General features: G+C 40.8%; 1 protein-coding gene across 7 annotated transcripts in view; it reads left to right on the top strand.

Moving 5' to 3' along the window:
• The window catches only part of mical2b (microtubule associated monooxygenase, calponin and LIM domain containing 2b), an 88,589-nt gene that overhangs the window by 32,288 nt on the left and 32,758 nt on the right, over positions 1–23,543 (top strand). For 4 of the 7 annotated variants that reach the window (XM_063000785.1, XM_063000783.1, XM_063000784.1 and 1 more), the window contains exons 8-18: positions 74–331; positions 1,113–1,228; positions 1,875–2,001; positions 2,112–2,202; positions 6,162–6,309; positions 7,709–7,908; positions 10,373–10,479; positions 12,798–12,863; positions 12,961–13,089; positions 17,708–17,827; positions 21,903–22,322. In XM_063000785.1, coding sequence (XP_062856855.1) covers positions 74–331; positions 1,113–1,228; positions 1,875–2,001; positions 2,112–2,202; positions 6,162–6,309; positions 7,709–7,908; positions 10,373–10,479; positions 12,798–12,863; positions 12,961–13,089; positions 17,708–17,827; positions 21,903–22,322 — 1,782 coding nt within the window. Of the gene's footprint in view, positions 1–73; positions 332–1,112; positions 1,229–1,874; positions 2,002–2,111; positions 2,203–6,161; positions 6,314–7,708; positions 7,909–10,372; positions 10,480–12,797; positions 12,864–12,960; positions 13,090–17,707; positions 17,828–21,902; positions 22,323–23,543 lie in introns of those variants that run through there. The other 3 variants (XM_063000787.1, XM_063000786.1, XM_063000789.1) reach the window with 2 other exon arrangements.

Here is a 23,543-nt window from a genome sequence, read left to right as displayed (position 1 = left end):
TTGTTAGATGAGTATTTCCTGAATGTTTATTAGCACTGGCTGAAAATCATGAACAAGATTTCTGTCCTTCCAGGACTACATTGAGACTGAGAGACTCTTGCATAGTGACAATGTCGATCAAGAGGCTCTTCTCTCATACGCACGTGAGGCGGCTGATTTCGGCACTAACTACCAGCTGCCATCACTAGACTACGCCATCAACCACTATGGGCAGCCTGATGTGGCCATGTTCGACTTCACCTGCATGTATGCATCAGAAAACGCTGCGCTCATAAGAGAGAAGAACGGCCAACCGCTGCTGGTGGCTCTGGTCGGGGACAGTCTGCTCGAGGTGGGTGTTGTTGCTCTATTATAATGGACACATTGGGTCTGTTCGAAAACATAGTGAGCTGCTTTCCTAGGCAGCTGTCTGAGTAGAGAGGATTCTAATAAGATATCGAACTCATAACACAGGTTATTCAGACACACTACTTAGGCAGTCATTTTTCCGAGTTCACCTCAGTTTTTGCTTACTAAGCTAACACAGTTAGCCTCAGGCCATTTAAACCAATGGGCTGAGGCAGCACAACCCGCTAGCACACCAGCTAACTTCTCCCTTTGTGTACTGAAAACTGTTAAACTGTCACAGACACACCCAAATTTGCAAATAAATGACACTTGTACACTGTTATATCAATTAAAAATGACATTTTATGAGAAAGTTGTGCTGCATTGAATGCTGGGATTGCTTTCACTGCTAAGATAGCATTGGATGCTCACTTATTATTCAGTCAGTTTATAGCTTTAAAATAAGCACCTTAGTAGGCAGCAGTGCAAGCCATCTAAGAATTCGGACAGCCCTCTTCTTTGGATGACGTAAAATGCTGTTTTTGTAGAGAGATCACTAGGTTTTCGGACAGACCCATTGACTGTAAGGTGCTGGAGATATAGTAAGGTGCTGCTCATATATCATATCATAGTTGAGCCATTAAAACTGCCATTTGTATAGATAACTAGCTATGATTGTGATTCGCACACACACCCCCACACACACAGCACTGTTTAATCTCACATCATGTTACACTTGGTGCAGAGATTTTGTGTCCGGTTAAAACGTGAATTCTGTTTCTCAGCCCTTCTGGCCGATGGGGACGGGATGTGCTCGAGGTTTCTTGGCTGCATTTGATACTGCGTGGATGGTGCAGGGTTGGGTTCAGGGAAAAGCCCCTGTGGATGTGCTGTCTGAGAGGTCAGAATAATCATTAACTGCCATAAAAAATATGCCACTAAAATCTTACCTTTGTATAGAGTAAAGCTTTTAACAATGAGTGTCTTGAAGTGTGCAGTATTTCTAATGAAGTGTTAACCTTTGACTTAAACTACTTATTTCCCGCTATTGCACGCCAGTTCAGTCTTGGCCAATTGGAACTTAACTTTCTCTCATCGCTGCCGCCACCTCCACTGCCGGTTGCTGCTCGCTTCTTTTCACCTGCCAGGGGCAGGGTCTCACAGAGTGCAATATTGCACACAGAGGGCCTCACACCTCCACCCCCTGTGCAAGTGCCTCGACCGGTCAGCTGAGGTCACACTTAAACCAGTTACAAGAAACCCTGTTTCAGCCATTGTCCCGAGCAGGCACCAACCTGTCAATTCTGTGGTACTGGCTGATAGTGGAGCTGACATTCGAACTTGAGAGCTCGAGATTTCAGCAGTGGTGGGCTAGCGTGTTTTACCACTGTGGCACTCGAGCTCCTTCTTTAAACTACTTTTAATAGATACATACAGTAGAAACGGTATTTTTAACAGCAGCAGTGATGCAACCAATGCATCATATACACAGATGTTCTATAACCACTGCACTCAGTAATAAAGGTCCTCTTCCTGTCAATTCCCAGGGAGAGCATTTACCGACTGCTGCCTCAAACAACAGCCGAAAACATCACCAAGAACTTTGAACAGTACACCATAGACCCAGCGACCCGCTACCCCAACCTCAACTCTGCCTGTGTCCGACCACATCAGGTCACTTCTCTCATCTACACTGAGCAATTTTATTTATTTTTTTGCATTAAACCAAATAAACTTTGATCTTAACCATGTTTGGTTTTTTTTCCCTTTAATCCCTCCACTAGGTTCGGCATCTGTACATTAATGGGGAGCAGGACTCTGGATCTTTAGAACATGGTGGACCAACACGCAGATCTGTTAATATTTCTAGAAGGGGTAAGCCTTTTTATATCAAAGGAAAAAGTCTCTGGGTTGGGCAGCGCAGCAGCCTAATCCACTAGCTTACTAATGCGACAGCAGTGCTGCTGTCCAGGCAGGGTGTTTAACAGACACAGTAGGTTAAGTCTGGTTTCTCTTACAGTTTCTTTCTGTATTTTAAAGGATTAAAGGACGTTTTTCCATGCCACTGTTGCCCTTGGCTTGCTCAACTGGGGTTTTTGGTCTGTCTGTCCTGGATTCTGTAAAGACAGAGACGGTGTCTATTGTAAAAAAAACGCTATACAAATAAACTTGACACAGTTGGCATATTTAAGAGCTGAAAGGATGGATTATGGGTTTTCCGCACTGCCTTGCGAATTGTGTTGGGGGATTTCACGTGAAGCATAGCATGACTCTAGATATGTTTGAGAGTCTCTGTGTGGTGGTTTTCTGCTGGCTGGTGAAAAGAAACGGCCAGCGACTGCACCGTGCACTATGAACGAGGGTAGAAAAAGGGGCAGAGGAATTACAATAGGGAACTGAAAACAACTATATTGGAAGACAGAAGGGCAAAAAAGAAGAATCTGGACTAGAAATCCCAGGCTTAGGTGCAGCTTGGCTGCTCAACACAGTTGGTATTGTTTCATATATAAAAAACAGACACACAAGCCTAAAGGCAACATGCAAAGCTAGCTTATCTACCATGTACGTATGCATATGGGGGCGAGACGTACATAAAGTATAAAAAACATTTATTTGACTACTTATTTAGCAACCTGGCAGTGCTGGGTCTTGAATCAATGACCTTCCAATTGCCAGATCACTAATACCTAAACCACCTGTGTTATTTTTCTGACAGTCTAATGCCTAGTTCACACTACACGATTTTTGCCCTGATTTTCGCTCGGAGACTGGTCGGCGATTGATTTTCCGGGTCGGGAGCAACTCGGCGTTCACTCGGCGATCAAAACTCGGCTCTCAGTCGCTATGTGTGAACTATCCAACAACTCGACCCGACCGCTCGGCGACCGGATCGAGTTTTCTAGCACGTCAGATATCTGATCTCAGATGGGCAACTGGGAATGAGTGACATGTCGAACAGCCAATGAGAACACAGGATACGGTGTGAGGGGAAATGCAGGAGAGGATATAGTTTATATCAGGATACACCGGCACACACACATATTTCTGATTTGATCGTCCTCTACAAAACATAACACCCACGCTGCATTGCAAAATTATTAATTAACATCCACTTTACTGCAGAACAAGCCATATACTGTTTGTGTTGCCAAATCCACTCATTTATTTATTTTTCCTGTTTGATTTTACGCTGCACATCAGACCACAAACACTTTGATCACTCGCTACTTGTTGACGTGCATTTTTGGACGTGGTGTCATTAAAACCCTCCTCACTTCTCACATGTGTTTTTGTTTAAAAGAAGAAAAAAAGGAGACCAGAGAAGCTCACCTGCGATTCCAGTTGGTGATGGATCGTGTAGTGTGAAACCCCCTATCGCCGATCAGTCGTGTAGTGTGAAATATACACCGACTGAAAGACTCCCGGGTGCAGAAGATTCAGTCGTGTAGTGTGAACTGTACAGCGACCTGACGACTTGGAAAGTCGTGTAGTGGGAACTTGGCATTAATGTGAGCTCCTCATCTATGCAGTTTGATTTGACTTGTGCATCTCTTCCATCCTGCAAGCTGTATGAAACTGTTCTTAGAATTATATTGTTTTAATGGGACGTCTGCTTTAAATTGAACATTTGATTAGAAGGTCATACCTGCCCTGTTTAATGGCAGTTTTCTGTTTATGCTTAACCAACTGTGATTCAGGGGTGTGACTACCAGGGGGCAGGTGCACTGGGGCCCATGGCATTGTAGCGGCGATATGTGAGTGACATTCAGCTCAGCCAATCAGAACGCAGCACTCGGATTATACATGTGCATTCGGACGTCCTGCAGTTAGTTAGTTTTGTATATGAGACTCGCCGTATGGCCCCAACATTGAACCCAGTAGGTAGTTCGGGTGCTGGAGCTAAGCAGTCTAAAGTGTTGTAACGCTCATTGAAGTCCTGACTAAACAGTTAAAGTGACTCTACCTTGTCGTGTGCCTTTATTCCCACACCTCACACCTCCACCACCGCACAGAGCAAAAGACCCGTAGCATCCCCGCCGGATGAGCAGCACTCGCAGTGGCTAGGTGAGCTGATCCTCTACAGTAGCAAGTGGCTAATGCTAGCAGTAAAGTGCGGCGATAATGATTTTTGAACACCAAGATTTTTGTTAAGTAAAATATTAAAACAACTAAAAGACAATGAAATATCAAAATATACAGTGAGTGCACAGCAAGGGATTTTGGGAATCTGTGTAACCTGCTTGATGTTACTAGACCAGTATAATAAATATAATGTAATATATGAAATTTGTTGAGAGGGGCCCACATTTTTTTTTGCACTGGGGCCCATGAGCTCCTAGTTACGCCACTGCTGTGATTCATTCATGTTGTTATGTACTTTGGCTCTATGACACTCCATTATACAATAATCCTGCCTCTAGGCATCAACAGCCATTTCTAACCACTCCCAGACTCGGATGTCCTGATGTTTCCTCTTTTCTGCCAACATTAATATCAAATCACAGATGAAATGAGTTCACTGTATTTACTGTTATTGGTAATTGGCAGGAGTTACTGCCAGCTGCAAAACCAGTTATCTTGTCAGTAGCAGGCCCTGGCTCTTACACCTCTGCCTGCACCCCCTCCAATCATCAGAAAGGATGGTTAAAGTGATTATCTTTGCTTATCTTACTTAACTACTGTATGCGACTTCACTATACTCAAACTTGTATTACAGCCATAACATTAAAACCACCTCATTGTTTCTACACTCACTGTCCATTTTTTCAGCTCCACTTACCATACAGAAGCACTCTGAAGTTCTACAATTACTGACTGTAGTCCATCTGTTTCTCTACATACCTTTTTAACCTGCTTTCACCCTGTTCTTTAATGGTCAGGACCCCCACAGGACCACCACAGAGCAGGTATTATTTAGGTGGTGGATCATTCTCAGCACTGCAGTGACACTGACATGGTGGTGGTGTGTTAGTGTGTGTTGTGCTGGTATGAGAGGATCAGACACAGCAGTGCTGATGGAGTTTCCACTCTATTAGACACTCCTACCTAGTTGTTTCACCTTGTAGATGTAAAGTCAGAGACGATCGCTCATCTATTGCTGCTGTTTGAGTCGGTCATCTTATAGACCTTCATCAGTGGTCACAGGACGCTGCCCACGGGGCGCTGTTGGCTGGATGTTTTTGGTTGGTGGACTATTCTCAGTCCAGCGGTGACAGTGAGGTGTTTAAAAACTCCAGCAGTGCTGCCGTGTCTTCCAGTCATACCAGCACAACACACACTAACACACCACCACCATGTCAGTGTCACTGCAGTGCTGAGAATGATCCACCACCTAAATAATACCTGCTCTGTGGTGGTCCTGACCATTGAAGAACAGCATGAAAGGGGGCTAACAAAGCATGTACAGAAACAGATGGACTACAGTCAGTAATTGTAAAACTACAAAGTGCTCCTATAGGGTAAGTGGAGCTGATAAAATGGACAGTGAGTGTAGAAACAAGGAGGTGGTTTTAATGTTATGGCTGATCGGTGTATATATTACACCTGTATCCCCACAGTGTGCAGATATTCACTCATTTAGAGGAAATTTACTAATTTTTACAGAAATTGGTAGCTAATTGAAAATCTATTGCCAAGCCCTCTGTTTAGAATATTTTTTGACCTTAGAGGTTAGCTACTGAAAAAATATATCTCACTCTTTCCACTGTTGCAGTGCAAAAGCTCTAAAGCTCCACACTAAGTCAGACACTAGCTGCAGAACCAGCACTACCTAGAAACCTTTTTCCATCAAAGTTGTGCCAGTCAGTGATGGTGAAACTGCTTTGTGTTGGCAGAGTCAGAGGTGCGGCCCAGCCGGCTGTTGCTGTGGTGTCAGAAGCAGACGCAGGGATACAGAGGAGTAAATGTTACTGACCTTACAACATCCTGGAGGAGCGGCCTCGCCCTGTGTGCTCTCATTCATCGCCACCGCCCAGACCTCATGTAAGACTAAAACGCTCACGTACACCTACTCCTGTTCTTTATTGTATCCATAAACTGGTGAATTTTATATAAACATTCTTACCAGGAGGGAAATGAGTGAGCAGAATCAGAAAAGTAGAGAGCTGCTGTTTCCTTCCAACATACACACCCAAGCTTGACATCAAAGTCTGGCTATGTAGCACATACCTCAGCAGATTTCACATTTCCTTTTCAGGCCAAGAGACTGTTGATGTTATTCACTCACACACAGATCTTAAGTTAGATCATTTCTTAGCTTTATAAGACTTTATTACTTATCTGTCTGGCACATAGTCAATCATATAAGTCCAAGCAACAGTGTTGTGGATGTTATTTATACACTCATTTTACCATGTCAAACAGTTCAGCAATTATTGTGATGGAAATGTTTCACAGACACCAGTATTATTTACTCTGTTTCCAGAAAAGTTGGGACATTTTGTAGGAGGCAAAAATAAGAATTTGTGATTTGTTTATTCTCTTGTACAAAGAAAATAATTCCAATGTTTTGACTTATCAGTGCACCAAACAGATGTAATTTATAATTATATACTTACGAAATACAATTCAGTTGGTCTATTATGAGACTGAATCCCAGCTGTGCTATCAGTCGGCCGTTGTCTAAACAGAAATGATTGGCTATGTCTTTTGGCTGAAGCCTTGCATTGGATTGGCCCCCTTTTCAGGGTGTTCCTGCCTTGTGCTCAGTGTTTCCCAATGCCACCAGACCTGCCTCAATCCTGACCAGGATAAAGCAGTTGAAATAATTATAAATGACTATACACCAGCGAGGCATAACATTATGACCACTGACAGGAGAAGTGAATAACACTGATTATCTCTTCATCACGGCACCTGTTAGTAGGTGGGATATATTAGGTGAACATTTTATACTCAAAGTTGATGTTAGAAGCAGGAAAAATGGACGAGCGTGAGGATTTGAGAGAGTTCAAGAGCATCAGTCAGAGCATCTCCAAAACTGCAGCTCTTGTGGGGGGTCTGCAGTGGTCAGTATGTATCAAAAGTGGTCCAAGGAAGGACCAGTGGTAAACCGGCGACAGGGTCATGGGTGGCCAGGGCTCATTGATGCACGTGGGGAGCGAAGGCTGGCCCGTGTGGTCTGATCCAACAGACGAGATACTGTAGCTCAAATTGCTGAAGAGGTTAATGCTGGTTCTGATAGAAAGGTGTCAGAATACACAGAGCATCACAGTTGCAGGGCTTTTTGTGGCAGCAAAAGGGGGACCAACACAATATTAGGAAGGTGGTCATAATGTTATGCCTAATTGGTGTATATAACTTTTAAACTGATCACAAGACCACAGCAGTGTTGAACCTGAGTACAGAGAGGTGAATTTGACCCTTTTTCGTCTTTCTTCAGTGATTTTGACTCCTTGAACGAGGCAGACAGCGCTAAGAACAACCAGCTAGCATTTGAGGTGGCTGAGAAGGCTCTTGGCATCCAGCCACTCATCACAGGGAAGGAGATGGCAGCAGAGCAGGAGCCTGACAAGCTCATAATGGTGCTCTACCTGTCCAAGTTCTATGAGATGTTCTGTAACTCCTCCCTGCCTCCTTTGGGTAAAACATTATCTGTACTGTTTTATACACTCACTAACTGGGGTGAAATTTTACCATGAACTAGCAGACTCATTTAGAACTTATGGTGACAAATTATGGAAAGCAGATATCAGGTTCTTGTATCTTGTAGCATTTCTGGGATTAGTTAGCAGTTAAATTAAGTCTTTCTCATACTTTTAAATTAGGGCTGTTAATTAACGCGATTAACGTGTTAACATTTTTATCGCGATAAAAAAAAATTGAGAATACAATTTTTAATCAAATGATTTTTATTGGGCTGTGTTTGTGCCACTTTAAACATGCGTCACTGTGGTAATTTGCGCTGCTTTAACACAGCAATATTGTGTTTATACTGTATAAGGATAACACGAGTCCTTTTCCAGTTTGCGGTCGTGAGTTACAAATTACTCAACCTGCTGCTACTACATATTGTGAAATGTAGGGTGTTTCTAATAATAATAATAAAATCACCACTAGACAAAATGACAGTTATTAAGTATCATCTTTGGTCAGAGCACGCCTTTGTCTCGTCAGGCGTCTGCGCGCACGGATACGCGTTACAAGCAAAATGAGCTCAGACTCAGTGTAACTTTATTTCAGATGAATTTGGATGGAAAGCCCATGAACTTTAGACGTCGTGGGAACATTACAAACACTGTCATTAAATGGGTCGCAATGGACTGTAGACGCTTTAACATAGTTAACGATGTGGGTCGACATGACGTTACACGTGTTGCATCTAGAAATGGTTCATTGTAGTACCCTGAGCTCCTGTTTTCAGGAAAAGATCCTCACTTTTGCCAGATAATGTAAACAGACTTGTAATAACTTTAAATAACTGGCTAAAAGCTGGGTAGCTGTTAACAACTCTATATAGGCATTGGCTGGCTTTCTAAAGATAATTTAGATTTAATAATTTTTTTCATTTTATTTCATTCTTGCTTATCACGATTAATTTGGTTCTTTAATCACGATTAATCTCGAATAAAAAAATTTGATTGTAAATGTATTTGTATACCTAAGACACTTGATTATGTGGCATTATATGGCCAGGGTGCTTCTCTCAGATTTAATGGCCTGCTGTTTCAGAAAGTAAAACATTTTTTTTATTTCTTCGACTTTAATTAAAATTCTCACACAGATTTTGATGCAGTGCCTCATACTGTTAATTTTCTTGTAATTATTTTTGAATTTCAAAAATTATTTCTACACTGAAGTATACGCTCCTGTTTAGGAAAAAGACAAACCTGTTGGCACTGACTTAAATTTAGAAGCTCAGCCAAAATGCAGGACCAATGCAAACCATCTAACTTTGTTCACAGTTATGCTAGAACAGGAAAGGGCCTTTCCTAAACTGCTATAGTTTATAGGCATATTAATTTTTACAGCTGATTTAATTGTCAGCAGTGATTATGAAACAAAGCATAAACTCGGTCATTTGGAGATGTGTAGCACATGGTGTAGCAGTGGTTTTAAAATCTGAATCTAGAATCCAAATCAACTTCTGGTTTTAATTAAACCACTGTTTAAACTTGGGTATAGGAACGTTCTGTTCTCTTAGGCTGTGGTGGGAACTAGATCTGTTTTTTCCCCCAAAAAGATGGAATGAAATATTTTGTGGCTGAGGTTTAGCTCTGGAGAGTAAGAAAGCATTTTAAAAATGTGGACTCAGTGTGATGGCCAACAAGCACATGCCTCAGCTTTTTCTTATTGTTTGTAAGGCCTAATTTTAAAATAACAAATTAGTCTTTAGTGCTGTTAGTGAGCTGGTCTGGTGTTATGGTACCAGCAGTGCCTGAGTTCTGGGGGTTCCAAGCCAGGGCTGGGCTCACACATACAGAAGACATCTGCTGTTACTTGAAGCTAGCCCATATCAGTGCACCCTTAGCGCCGATCCCAAGCCCATTTAAATAGCAGGGTTGTGTCTGAAAAAGCAGCCGACATATGTCCAGATATTTGTCACAGTTTATATGATCCACTTTGGCGACCCCTAAGAGGAGCAGGTGAAAGGAATCATTCAGTTTGTAGTAATCTGACAATGATGCTGGTTCTTGGGTTACTACTTGCCAGTATCAGTTTGTGTGTCCAGAATCCCCCCGTCAATGTATTATATTTCAGTAAATTATAATAGTCATTTCACTATACCGTTATTGCTGTGCGATGGTTGGCTGCACAGATGGGTCAGCTTCCTCTAATGCTTTTTGTCTCGCATCACTTGTAGCAGGCTAGCAACTGAGAATGCGATCCATGTCGTAATGTCAGCTTCTGGGTCCTTCCACAAGTCCTGTCATAATCATAATACTACCTGTAATGTTGTCATGTGGGTGCCTCATCACACACCCAAAGTAACGTAACAATTGTCAAATATTAGGCTTTTTTTTAACCCATCATAAATTATTATGGTTTGTTTATTGATATCAAACACCAGACACTAAACAGAATTGTGCTCTTGCTTGGCTTACAGGTGCTCAGAAAGAAACGACTAAGAACAACGATGGCTATTTATCAAAGCCCAACAACTCTATTTACAACTTCATAAACTCAACACAACCAAGGAAGCGCATTCCAAAGGTAGCCTTACTTTCATAAACATATCCTTGGCTGTGTCCGAAATCGCATACTTCCTTACTGAACAGTACGCGAAAGCAGTATGCGAGAGCGGTTAGTATGTCCGAATACGTAGTATACATTAAACAGTACGCGAAAAGTACCCGGATGACTTACTGCCTGGGCAGCCATTTTTGAGTATGCAAATGATGCACACTTACAGTCCGATAATCTATCCCATAATTCAACTGGAGCTGCAAAGGCGTTTGTGGCGAAGAAGATAGATGGCGGAAAACGGAGTAACACTTTTAACGTTATGAATAAGTACAACCCTGAATAACGTTATTAGTAGCTTTGTGGAGAATGGCAGAATTCATTTTGTTCGTTTTTAAAATTGTTATAACGCCGCTCAGGTGGCGCAGCGGTAAAGTACGCTAGCGCACCAGAGTTGGGGTTTCAAATACATCGTATCGAATCTCAGCTCGGCCTTCCGACTGGGCTGGGCGGCTGCATGAACAACGATTGGCTGTTGTTCAGGGTTAGAGGGTAAAAAAGTCGGATCATAGGTCCTCATAACTGGTGCGACTGCGACTCCTGCTGGCTGACTGATGGCGCCTGCACAGGGCTGAGGAATAATGCTGATGGGGGTGTGGCCCACCGTACACCGTGCCCGTCAAGTGTATGAACTCGACTCGTGCAGGTGAAAAATGCAGTCTGTACTGTGTGCCGTAGAGTATGTCAGTTGAGAGGCGTCCTCAGTCAGTGGTAAAGGGTCGAATCAGTATCCGCTTGTTAAGTGGCGACGTGTCGACCTTATGATACGTCACATCCGGGTCCAAGTTGAGTCCCTCGTATTTTCAATATGCCACAGTGCTGTGTCCCGTACTGCTTCAACAGGTCCGAGTCGAAAAAAAAACTACCCAACTGTCTTTTTACCGCTTTCCTTGTGATTAGATATCATGAAGTAATATTTTTGTTCATAATTCAATGTAAAAACGTAAACTGTCATTGTATATTCATTACACGTGTTTCAAGCTTTTTTTTTTTTATTTCATATAATAATGTGAGATTCTGGAATAGTACTATATAAGCTATAAGCTATACTGATTAAAAGTAAAACCAGAGTTAGAAATGTCAGTTTTCATGTAATGAATTAAAAATATGATCGCTTACCTCTTGATGAGGTGACATGAAATGAAATAATGACATGAACTTTTCATGATATTCTGATTACCTGAAGCGCACTAGTGTACTGCACATCTTGTCTTATTTGTATCTTAATGTATGTTTCTAATATACTGTATATATAATATATGTATATAATAAGACCTTTTCTCGTCCAGACCGCTATTGAGAAGGACTAGACATTTATGACTCGGGTAATGTTTGTAAATCCAATTTCCAACGACAGCAACACGAGTTCCTTAAGTTTTCCACAAACAGAATTTATTTTAACTTTCTTCTTACATTGACTTATCCGTTAATCCAAGTTTCTTATAAAAACTCACTATGTTCGCAATTGGCGTATAACAAACAAAACTACGATCATAAATCTGTTGCTCCACGTCCTCTTTCTTTTCGTATATTTGATAAATATTGTCGGTATATAGAGTCAGTACAATTCTGCCCCCCCGCAGGCTCCACCGAAGAGGACTAATAAATAACAGCATACACTGATTACCAGGAAAAATCATCAATAGCTGAAATACCAAGTCACCTCAAATAAGTATTATTTAACCAAACAGAAAATATTTATGACAATAAACATAGATCATTACAATTAGTGCAATATGGATCTTACAATATATATATATAAAAAGGTTCACAGGTTTAGCCATAGTTGTTTGCGTTTGCGATTAGGTTCGCTTGGCCCCGGAAATGACGCGTGACGTCACACTTAACAAGCGAATAGAGGACGCATTCAGGGTAATTGGACACGACTAGATTAGGGGGGGAAAATTGGGGAAAAAAGTAAAATAGAAAATTCTAAATCGTTATAACTGTGGCTCTGAGACGTCACGTGACGTTGGTAAGATGGCAGACGTAGTACATACGAGGTTGCGTGCATACTGCAGCACTTACGTACTGAAAGAGCGTACTGCTTTACCAGCCGAGCAGTGCATACTGCTTTGAATCTAGTACGTACTGCTTAAGTATGCGATTTCGGCCGCAGCCCTTGTTTTTTTGTTTTTTTACACATCTGACTGATGTCTACTTGTGGGTGTGTCCTTACATGCACACTTATAAGCTCATTTATGATCCAATTGAAACCATTTTTTACATCAACAATTTTTCTTTACAATTTCTATTTTAATTGTCATGTAACACTTTTTTATTCAAAGGATGACAAGAAGTCTGACATTGATAACGACAAAAAGAGAAGAAAAGCCTTCAGCTACTTGGAAGAGGTGTGTTTAAGCAAGCACTTGCACTTGTAGATGTGTCTTCCCTATGTAATCAAGTTTGTTCCTCATATCACATCTCATATGTAATTCTGCTTTGTAGCTGTCCTGTCAGGGAGGTCTGAGCACAGAGGAGAACGGCGAGCACAAGGAGAATAAGGTTCGCTCCATGGCAACACGTCTCCAGGCCAAGTTTGAGGAGAACGCACCCAGCTCCACCCTGCGTCGACAGGTAGCTCTTTGATGATGCAGCTTTTAACTAAACCAGATCTTTATTATGTTTTTAAATGTTTGGATGTAGCACTTCTGCAGTAAATGCATGCTGTTAATGATCATCAGCAGCACATTAGGTCATCTCTTGAACTGGAACTGAATTGTCCAGGGCTGAGTCAGTGATGTAAGTAACCAGTAATGGACATCCAGTCAGTATCACAAAACAACAATGGAGAGTTTACTTTTAGCCCCTTTCATCCAACGTGTAATGGGTTCCGTTTGTGTTTGTGCAAATTTGAATCCTTTGGTGCATTTTCACCAAAATAAATAGGTTCTGAACCGGAGATGTTTATTTCCAGCTGAAATCAAAGAATATGACGTTTTTCAGCATGAACCATGACGACGTTTGTGGGCGTTTGTATTGTTTACTTGTGTTGTGTGTTGAGAAACACCCTGCATTGATGCTGCATCCTTGGTTCCAGTAAAAACTGGGGCAAACACAAACTGATCCTTTGAATAGAACCAAGGTTCAAAGAAACCTGGACAGAACCAGTATAAGGGTTATTTTGATGAAAAATATCTGTCCGTAATCAATTCCTGGGCTTAGTGTTATGCTAATTAATGGTCTTTGCAAAACTGGTACCTATATATATAGAAACATACAATATGTAAATAAGTACTCAAACTAACAGTATTTTGGGAACAATTGTGCGTATCCATCTTTAACCAGACTGGTATAAGAAGCTTTGTTCAGCTATGCGGTTTCAGCAAACTGGTATTTCCTGACTCTAAACAAATGCTGCTTATGTTTGATCAACTGGGAAGGAACTCTTCCTAATTCATTCACATTAATGTGTGGTAAACCACTTATCCTGCTTGGTGGTGGCAGGGCTTAAACTAGGGATGTCCCGATCCGATCTTTGAGAATCGGGGCCGATCAAGGCATTTTTTAAGTGATTGGTATCGGCCTTACTAAAGCCGATCCTAATCCAGATCCTTCGTTTTACGTCAGCATGTCTGTCCGCTGTGTGGAAATCCTTTACGTTGGAAAGTGAAACAAGTCCAACAGTGAAGTGTAATGTCTGCAATGTGAGCGTTTCACGAGGCGGTTGTAGCAGAGCTGCGTTCATTACTGTAGAATTTTACTGTTTATATGGTGTGTGAGTCGAGGATCACACCGGTTTACAAAACAATAACTTTTAATCCGAGTATGAAAACTTCAGGACCACAACATACAGCTTTTACGAGTTTACGTGTTACAAGACTGAACGACATCTCAGTATCAAGCACTCTGATTGGCTTAGTTATGTAACCGAGCGTCGTAGTGATGCACTTACTTAATAAAGAAATAAATACACGGTATATTCACAAATTGTCGGGAGCAGAACACTTTATTAACTTCTTCTGTTACGGTACTGAATAGTGGACAGCTAGTTATCGCGTTAGCCAAGCACGCTATTCCATGCACTATGGAAGCCTCAAAGGGTCAAAACACACTCACTTCGCGTAGAAACGTCCATCAAAACATTGTCACTTCATTTTGAGTGTTCTAGTTTTACTACTACAATGCTGCACTAAGTTTGTTTACTTTTATTTTGTACAAATAAAAGAACATTAAGCAATAGCTTGGATGCAGGCAATTTGTTAAACATATACATTGGATTAATTTGAATAACTGTAATGTACTTTAAGTGTGAACTGTGTGAACAGTATTATCTAGTTCTTATCTAGACAATATCTAGAAAATACAAGTATCAGTTTGAGACTCGCTATCGGATCGGGATCAAAATTAATGATCGGGATCGGGAACAAAAAAACGTGATCGGGACATCCCTAGCTTAAACCCGTAAACCTTCTGATCAGTAGTCCAGAAACATAATGACAAAGCAATGTGTTAAAAAAAAAAAACAGATCACTATATTATATAATGTAATAATACTATTAAACACTATAATACCAAAAGTATTTGGACACTTGCCCATGAGCTTGTTGGACATCCCAGTTCGAAGACAAATAATATTAAAATAGAGTGACCTTTGTGTTATCTTTTCAGCTATAATGAGAGCCGCTCTTTTGAGAATGCTTATTACTAGACTTTGTATGCATGTGGGAATTTGTGCCCATTTAGTCAAAAAAGCATTGATGTAGGTTAGGTTATGTTCCAGTTCATTCTAAAGCTGTTTAAAGGGGCTGAGGTCAAAGCTTTTCTTTATGTATTTATAGAGCCTGCTTTTTGCTCAGGGTCAGAGTCATGCTAGACAAGGGAATGGATCTTCCCTAAACTGTTGCTGCAATGTTGGAAGCATATAATTTCCTTTATATAAATCATTCATTACACCTGTTAGCAACTGATGTGGCTGAAACTCAAGAATGAAAAAAGAAGCAGTGTCCCACCCAATACTGTTGTCCATATAGTATATTATATATTATTAAATCAAAACTAGATAGGGTGTATAATGTAGAATTATTACTGAATCAATTTATAGATTTGTTTAACCAACTTTGCACTTCAACAGTGTTCAAGTATATTAGCAAGCTTCCCATTATTAATAGGGGCTAATGAAACCGGGTAGGGTTGCAAAGCGAACTTGTGTTAAAACAGTTTGCTGAAATGTTTAGCAATAATAAAAATCTCCTCCTCATGTCACAGTAATCTCCATTCAGACAAACAGCCAGCTGACTGCTACTTATCTCAGAGCTTCATAATACCATGAGATTACAGGATTGTGTATAATGCCTAATATAAAGCTAATCGTTTACTTTGTGCTGAGGGTTACGTGAAGGCAGCTGCTGTTAACACATTACTGGTGATGTCAGCTACTTGTCATTATTTGAAATAATTGCAGTATTTCAGTACAACAGTTCTTGTGTTTAATGGTTTATTAACTGTGTTTTTATGCGTTCATGTGTAAGGGCATCTCGCAATGCTGTGTTGTGTAAGCCTGCTATGTTTGATTGCTCTTTCAAGACTTTTTCTTTAGGGTTAATCAAATGATCACATTTATAAGCTGTTTGTAGACTGTGGCTAAATGTTACCTCTGGATATGGAATACAGTTTGCATTCAACGTTCATAACTGAATTGTTGATGTTTATAAATGATCATTGTAGTCACTTTGAGGAGTTCAGCAAGTCCACCAAATTGTGCTGTACATACAAGAACTGTAGTGGACAGTTAGTTGTCGTCTCTATGTACTATGGTGTTTGCGGATGACATTGTAATTTCTAACGAAGCTGGTTGAGAGGAGACTTTAAAGATTGAGGTAGGTTTGAGAAAAGAGGAATAAAAGTTAGCAGTAGTGAAATGGAGTACAGGTGCATGAATGAAAGGGAGAGCGGCAGGAAGGTTAAGTTGCAAGGAAGTTGAGCTGATTAACATGGACGAGTTTAAATAATTATGGTCGAGTGATGGAGTGTGCAGTAGAGCGGTGAAGAAGAGAGTGCAGGCAGGGTGGAGTAGAGTGACGGATGATTTGTGATAGGGATCTGATAGAGTGAAAGGCAAAGTATACAAAACAGTAGTGATGCTGCTGTGTAATATGGCTTGTAGGCAGTGACAAAAAGACAGGACAAGGAGCTGGAGTGGTGGAGATGAGGATACTCTGATTCTCGTCAGGATTGACAAGGATGGACGAGATTAGAAACTAGTTTATTAGAGGGACAGCCCAGGTAGTATGTTTGCAGACAGTGTTATGGGTGCCAGATTGAGATGGTTTGGGTGTGTTCAAAGGAGGAATGAGTGGGTGCTCAGGGGTGCTTAGGATAAAGCTGCCAGGCAGGAGGAGAGGAAGACCAAAGGGGAAATTTATGGATGTGCTGAGAGGACATGCAGGTGGTTGGTGTGACAGAGAAGGATGCTCAGGACCTCAGATGGGAGACGAACGATTCGCTGTGGCCACATCAGTAAGAAGCCAAAAAGATGAAATTTCAATGCTGCGTGATATCTTTACTGCTTTAAACCTGGAGGCAGGCTTGCAACATATGTGTTGAAGATCACCTAAAGTCTAAATATGTATAATTTTAGTTTTGCTCTAACCCCCTAGACCCCTACAGTGGATTCAGAAAGTATTTTGCTGCCATATTTGCCTATTTGGCCTTCCTCTCCCTCTGCTGCCTGGCAGTTCCTCGTCCCTCCTTTGCACATGCCCAAATCATCTTAATCTGGCATCCCTGTGGATGGATGGATGTAACCCTATGGATGGAGCTGACACTCAAATTTCCTCCATGGGGATCAATAAAGAAATCTTATATTTAAAAATGCTTGTCAAGTTTTAGTTCCACCTGTCGTCTTCAGCATTATAGGAAGGTCCCCTATAGGAAGGTCCCTTTTTTTATGGATGGATTGATGCTTTAATATGTCTCCTTTTAGACAATGCATTTACTTCAACACAGCCTACCACAGCAAAAGTAAGTTTCCCAGTATAACAGTAGCTAATTATTATCTCACACTTTATTAGCTAAATCATATTGGAGCATAAAAAGGAGAACAAACTTCAAATGAAATCCTAAGCGTTAAAATCATGCAAAAATCACCACTGTTTGTCTAAATGTATTTTTCTTTTTTTCATTTACATCTCTGTCTTTCCTCTCTGTGTCCTTCCCCTCTGTATCTGCTTGCTCTGTTGGCTTCACAAACCAGTCGGAGACTGAGTCTGATTCTTCTTCTGCTGAAAAACCTCTTTCTTTGGACATGACTGAAAACCCTCGCTTTGCTAAGCCCACAGTTCAGCCCCCTCCCCCACCCAAACCAAAGTGGCAGGTATGCTCAGTCTAGGATTACACCCACACTCAACCAGCAACATCAACTTTTATTAGTTTATGGAAAGCCGGGATTTCACTACACGACTTATAGCTGAGACGATAAGAACAGGGCAAAGTCTACAAAAACACTACACACACCTTATAACCAGTATATTATATAAATACAGTTAGGCTCAGTTAGCTTACACCAATAGCAAACTTTTATGGGAAGGAATCGTAAATGTCAAAACTGAAACTTGTGCTTAAGTAGATAGTTTGTGGTATAGTGATGTAATTGGCCCTGGGAATCTCCAATGACTACATGAACTACATCATGCACTAGGGCAGGGGGTCCAAACTTTTTTTGTTGGGGACCAGGTGTAGAAAAAAAATGCAATAACAGGCCACAAACAAATTATTACTTATTAGTGAGTAATATTACTCAAGGTAGTATTACTGAGTAGTATTACTCACTCAAGGCCTACTTGATTACTATAAATGACACGTCCGTTTTACTGGAGTGACTAAGTGATTATCTTTGTCAGTCTTGTGTAAACTAAGATCTTACTCACCAGTAAATAATCCCAATGAGAACATTAATTTATCAGGAAACACTTGCTGTTATGATGAAGTGTAATAAACAAAAGGAAGTTCAGACAAATGTGTGTAGGTGTAACATCGTTATTTTTATACTGGGAGTTATGGGGAAAGCAGATAAGTAGCTTTTTAGATGTGACAGCGACATCCAGTGTTCCAACTAGAAATGTCCTTTTTGAACATGCTTAACAGTGGTGCAACTTTCATTTAAGTTTTAAATTGCCTCCCGGCCGTTTCAAAAGTGGTAACTGGCAGAAAATGGCCGTAGTTTGGACACCCCTGCACTTGGGTGCTGAAGCCATTATTTTGTACTGTATGTAATGCCCAGTTAGTACAGCTTATTGAGACACACTTTGGGATTCAGTCATTTGAAGTCATTACCATAGAAACCAGTGTTAATGCGTTTGTGTTATTCATGTAAGTTGATTCAGAAATGTACAAAAAAAAACACTGCCTTAGTTTAAGGCCCGACTTTCCTAGTTTAAAGGCCAAACGTGTGTTTTTTCAGACTTGCTGCTGATTTGGTACAGTTAGCATTACAGAATGTAGCTTGCTTGGTGGGAAACAACTGCACCTGATTGCTTAGATTGATTTTAGTTGAACAGTTTATTGCTTTAAGCAGGTACTACCCGTTAACTTTATCCAAAATTCATAATCGGATGAAGCCTACACTGCCTGTTTCTAGTCTGTAATTTTTTGTGGCCGTTAAAGTCAACAGTTAGCAGTTAGAGCTTAAAAAGTAAACACATTAATGTGATCAAAGCTTCCTAAAGTGGTTTACAGGTACATGAAACACCTTGGGGTGGTACCCAGGTGACCTTAAATGAAAATACAAAAATTCACACACAGTGGTACCTTGAAACTCGACGTCAGTTGGTTCCGGTACTGGCGTTGATTATAAAAAGCGTTGAGTTTAAAAGTATTTTTTTCCATAAGGATGTATAGGAAACCTGTTAATGTGTTCCATGGTCCTGTGGAACTGCATATATTTTAGGCTTATATAAAATAATGGGGTTGTTTTTGACATTTATACACTGAAAATAACACACATATAATATTAAAATACACTGAAATAAAAAGCTGATTCTTACAATTTCTCTGAACCCCAAGCTGTAACACAAGTTTAAAAAAAGAAAAATCTAGCTAAACACAGATACAGTGAAGCCCGAAATTATTCATACCCCTGGCAAATTTTGACTTAAAGTTACTTTTATTCAACCAGCAATTTTTTTTTTTACCAGAAATGACACAGGTGTCTTCCAGAAGATAATAAGATGATGTACAAGAGGCATCATTATGGAAAAAAATATTTCCCAGCTTTTATTTACATTTGAACAAAAAGTGGCATGTCCAAAATTATTCATACCCTTTGCAAACTGTCACAGTCTATGGGAAAATCCAAAGTTCTATACCATTCCAAATAGTCCAAGCTGTTCTAAAGCATCCTAATTACCCTGATTCATTGGGAACAGCTGTTTTAATCAACTCAACAGGTGAAAAACAGCAACTCTCTGCAGTTGGTTTGTGGACAGTCATGGCTAAGACAAAGGAGCTCACTAAGGACCTGCGGCTGTGCATTGTGGCAGCTCACAAGTCAGGAAAGGGCTATAAGGCCATATCTAAATGTTTTCAAGTTCCAGTGGCTACAGTGCAAAGTATTATTAAAAAATACAAGACATTCCGCACTGTGGAAAATCTCAGAGGACGTGGTCGGAAGCCAAAAGTGACACCTGTGCTGGCCAGGAGGATAGTGAGAGAGGTGAAAAAGAATCCAAGGATCACCACCAAGGCCATCCTGGTGAATCTGGGCTCTGCTGGTGGCAACGTCTCAAGGCAGACAGTCCAACGGACACTGCACACTGCTGGGTTCCACGGACGCAGACCAAGGAGGACGCCACTTCTCCAGAAAAGGCACACAAAAGCTCGCTTGGCCTTTGCAAATGCTCATCTGGACAAAGAAGAAGACTTCTGGTCTTCTGTTTTATGGTCAGATGAAACAAAAATTGAATTGTTTGGCCACAATGATGTATCCTTCATTTGGCGTAAAAAAGGAGAAGCCTTCAACCCTAAGAACACCATCCCCACTGTCAAACATGGTGGTGGGAACCTAATGATTTGGGGGTGTTTTTCAGCCAATGGACCAGGGAACCTAATCACAGTAAACGGCATCATGAAAAAAGATCAATACATCAAGATTCTCAACAACAACATCAGGCAGTCTGCAGAGAAACTTGGCCTTGGGCACCAGTGGACATTTCAGCACGACAACGACCCAAAACACACAGCAAAAGTGGTGAAGAAATGGTTAGCGGACAAAAACATTAACATTTTGCAGTGGCCCAGCCAGAGTCCTGACTTGAATCCAATTGAGAATCTGTGGAGGGAGCTAAAGATCAGGGTGATGGCAAGGAGACCCTCCAACCTGAAAGAGTTGGAGCTCATCGCTAAAGATGAATGGGCAAAAATACCAGTGGAGACACGCAAAAAGCTGGTCAGCAATTATAGGAAGCGTTTGATTGCTGTAATAGCCAATAAAGGCTTTTCTATTAATTATTGAGAAGGGTATGAATAATTTTGGACATGCCACTTTTTGTTCAAATGTAAATAAAAGCTGAGAAATATTTTTTTCCATAATGATGCCTCTTGTACATCGTCTTATTATCTTCTGGGAGACGCCTGTGTCATTTCCGGTCCAAAAAAAAAATTGCTGGTTGAATAAAAGTAACTTTAAGTCAAAATTTGCCAGGGGTATGAATAATTTCGGGCTTCACTGTACATGTGGACGCTTTCATGATTTAATGATTAACCAATGACTATTGGAATAAAATGGATTTACCAAATACAGTCCTTGCTCTGGGGACCAACAGTGGAAATTTGGCTGTAGTGTGGCCTGACCCAGCAACCTTCTGATTACTAGTCCAATACCTTAACCATTAAGCTGTCACTGCCATGGTACTGTATTGTCTCAAAAAACAAAACTGCACATGCTCAGCATTTATTTACCTTTTAGTTTCTGTACACAGATTGGTCTAATGCTACAGTTCCAGTTGCAGTCTGAAACATTATGCAAATGTTTTGTAAGACATTCTTCTTCCCAGATCAAGTAATGAATTTATATTTAACTGGAATATTATCTAGGTTGTTTTCAGCCATGAGAGCTAACACATTTATAGAAATTATTGGTCAGCAGATCACATCCTATATGCTACGTAGTGTGGAACTATACAGTTAGTAGTGCACCATTCATTATTATTTTGAGCTCTATATTTAGAAAGCACAGATTTTTTTTTTTTTTTAATTACTGGTTGAATTGATGAATTGGTTTTTAGGTCGTGTGGTGAATTCACGGCTTTATACCCATTTTGTAATTATATTGGCATTGGTTATGCATGCCATGTTTGAAGTTATTCTTCTCTTTTTGTTAACTTTTTCTTTTCAAAGCAAACTGGTACCTCAATCCTGTGTGAATAAATGTTATTGTGTGTGTTCGCTGCCAGCCATCTCCTTACTTAAGACTCCTTGAGTCTCAGATCCAGCCTGGTCACAAACATGTACGTGATGACGTCCAGCTTCCTCACCAACACACTCAAGTCCACTCGGCTTACTCTCAAACGGCTGACCATCCTGCTGATCAGATGTCAGAAGCCCACTTTACTTTGCATTTCACGAAAACCCAGTCACACACTCAAGCTTCTAAACCTCAGTCTACCTCTCAGTCTCCCTCTCGGGCTTCAGAACCTCGAACCAGTTCTGCATGCCTTTCTGTCTCAGCTACTCAGCTTGTGACTCTGAGCCATGTCCTTCAAACCAGCCAACCTTCAGACACCTCTAGTTCCCCAGAACCCCTCCTCTCATCCACATTCGCTTTAGGAGGGATGCTCCAACGGCTGCAGATACTAGAGGAACAGATCACTCAGGTGAATGGCATGATGGATGATGATGCATGCACTAATGAGAGCCATTTAGTAACTGACCAATCTAAAGTCATGCCTCAGTTTAATCCCTGCTTATCAAGCTTTTTAGCTGATGCTTCAGCATTTTTGTAATATTTTTAATAAACAAAAGACACCGTTGGTGGGAATGCAACACATGATAAACTAGAGGAAGCTTCTTGAACTAATTTATAGTTTATCATTTCTTGTCTTTTTTTTTATTCATGTAGTTTGCTTTTATTCTAACAAGTAATATTGTACAGTTGGTTTATTTTTTTTGCTGAATGTCCCTCCTGACAACCTTCCTGTTTTTATCTGGACTTGGGAATGGCACTGAGAGCACAATGACATGTCCACCTCCCAATTGCTAAGCTGTTGCGTCTATTAGCAGTAGCCAACAGCATTGGTGAGATTCAAACCATGGACTCCCAGAACTCAGCAGTACTGGATTAGTGTACTTTACCACTGTGCCATCCCAGCAACATATTAAATAATAGTATTAATATTTAAGAACATTTAATATGATTTTAGAAGTTTTTTGGTGCCTTATTCTTACATTTTGCTCGTCTTTTTCTTTATAATTTCCTTTTTCCTTTTTTGCATGGGGTTTCTTTTAACTCTTTCACCTCAGATTTCTCCTTATTTTTTATTCTTTATCATTTTGTCTTGCTTGCTTTATCCATTCCTTTAAATAGATAAAAGTTTAAGCTTTCTTTACTATGTCTTTGGTTTGCTATGGTTTGATTTGGTTTGCTATCCTATACTTGGTTTATCATCCTAAACTTATGCCTAGTTCACACTACATGATTTTCGCCCTGATTTTCGCTCGACAACTGGTCGGTGCTAGATTTGCCGGCTCGGGAGCAACTCGCCGTTTGCTCTGCGATCAAAACTCTGCTCTCAATCACTGTGTGAACTACTCAACAACTCGAGAGCCACTCGGCGACAGAAGTTAAATATCTAGCTTGCTAGATATCTGGATACGAGTCGGCTGACTGGCAATGAGTGTGATGTCAAACAGCCGATGAGAACGCAAGATACGGGGTGAGGGGAAATGCAGGGGAGGAGTTGTGAAAAGGTGGGACAGGGGCACACACTCGCGTCACTTCTCGCATTTGTTTTCATGAAAAAATTTACTTTGGGAGACCGGAGAAGCTCGTCTGCGATTTCAGTTGGTGATAGATGGTGTAGTGTGAAACCCCCTAT

Source organism: Trichomycterus rosablanca, chromosome 8 (assembly GCF_030014385.1).
Source record: "Trichomycterus rosablanca isolate fTriRos1 chromosome 8, fTriRos1.hap1, whole genome shotgun sequence".
Classification (NCBI taxonomy): Eukaryota; Metazoa; Chordata; class Actinopteri; order Siluriformes; family Trichomycteridae; genus Trichomycterus; species Trichomycterus rosablanca.
Note: the sequence above shows the minus strand (reverse complement) of the source record. Positions and strands in the feature narration are given on the sequence as shown.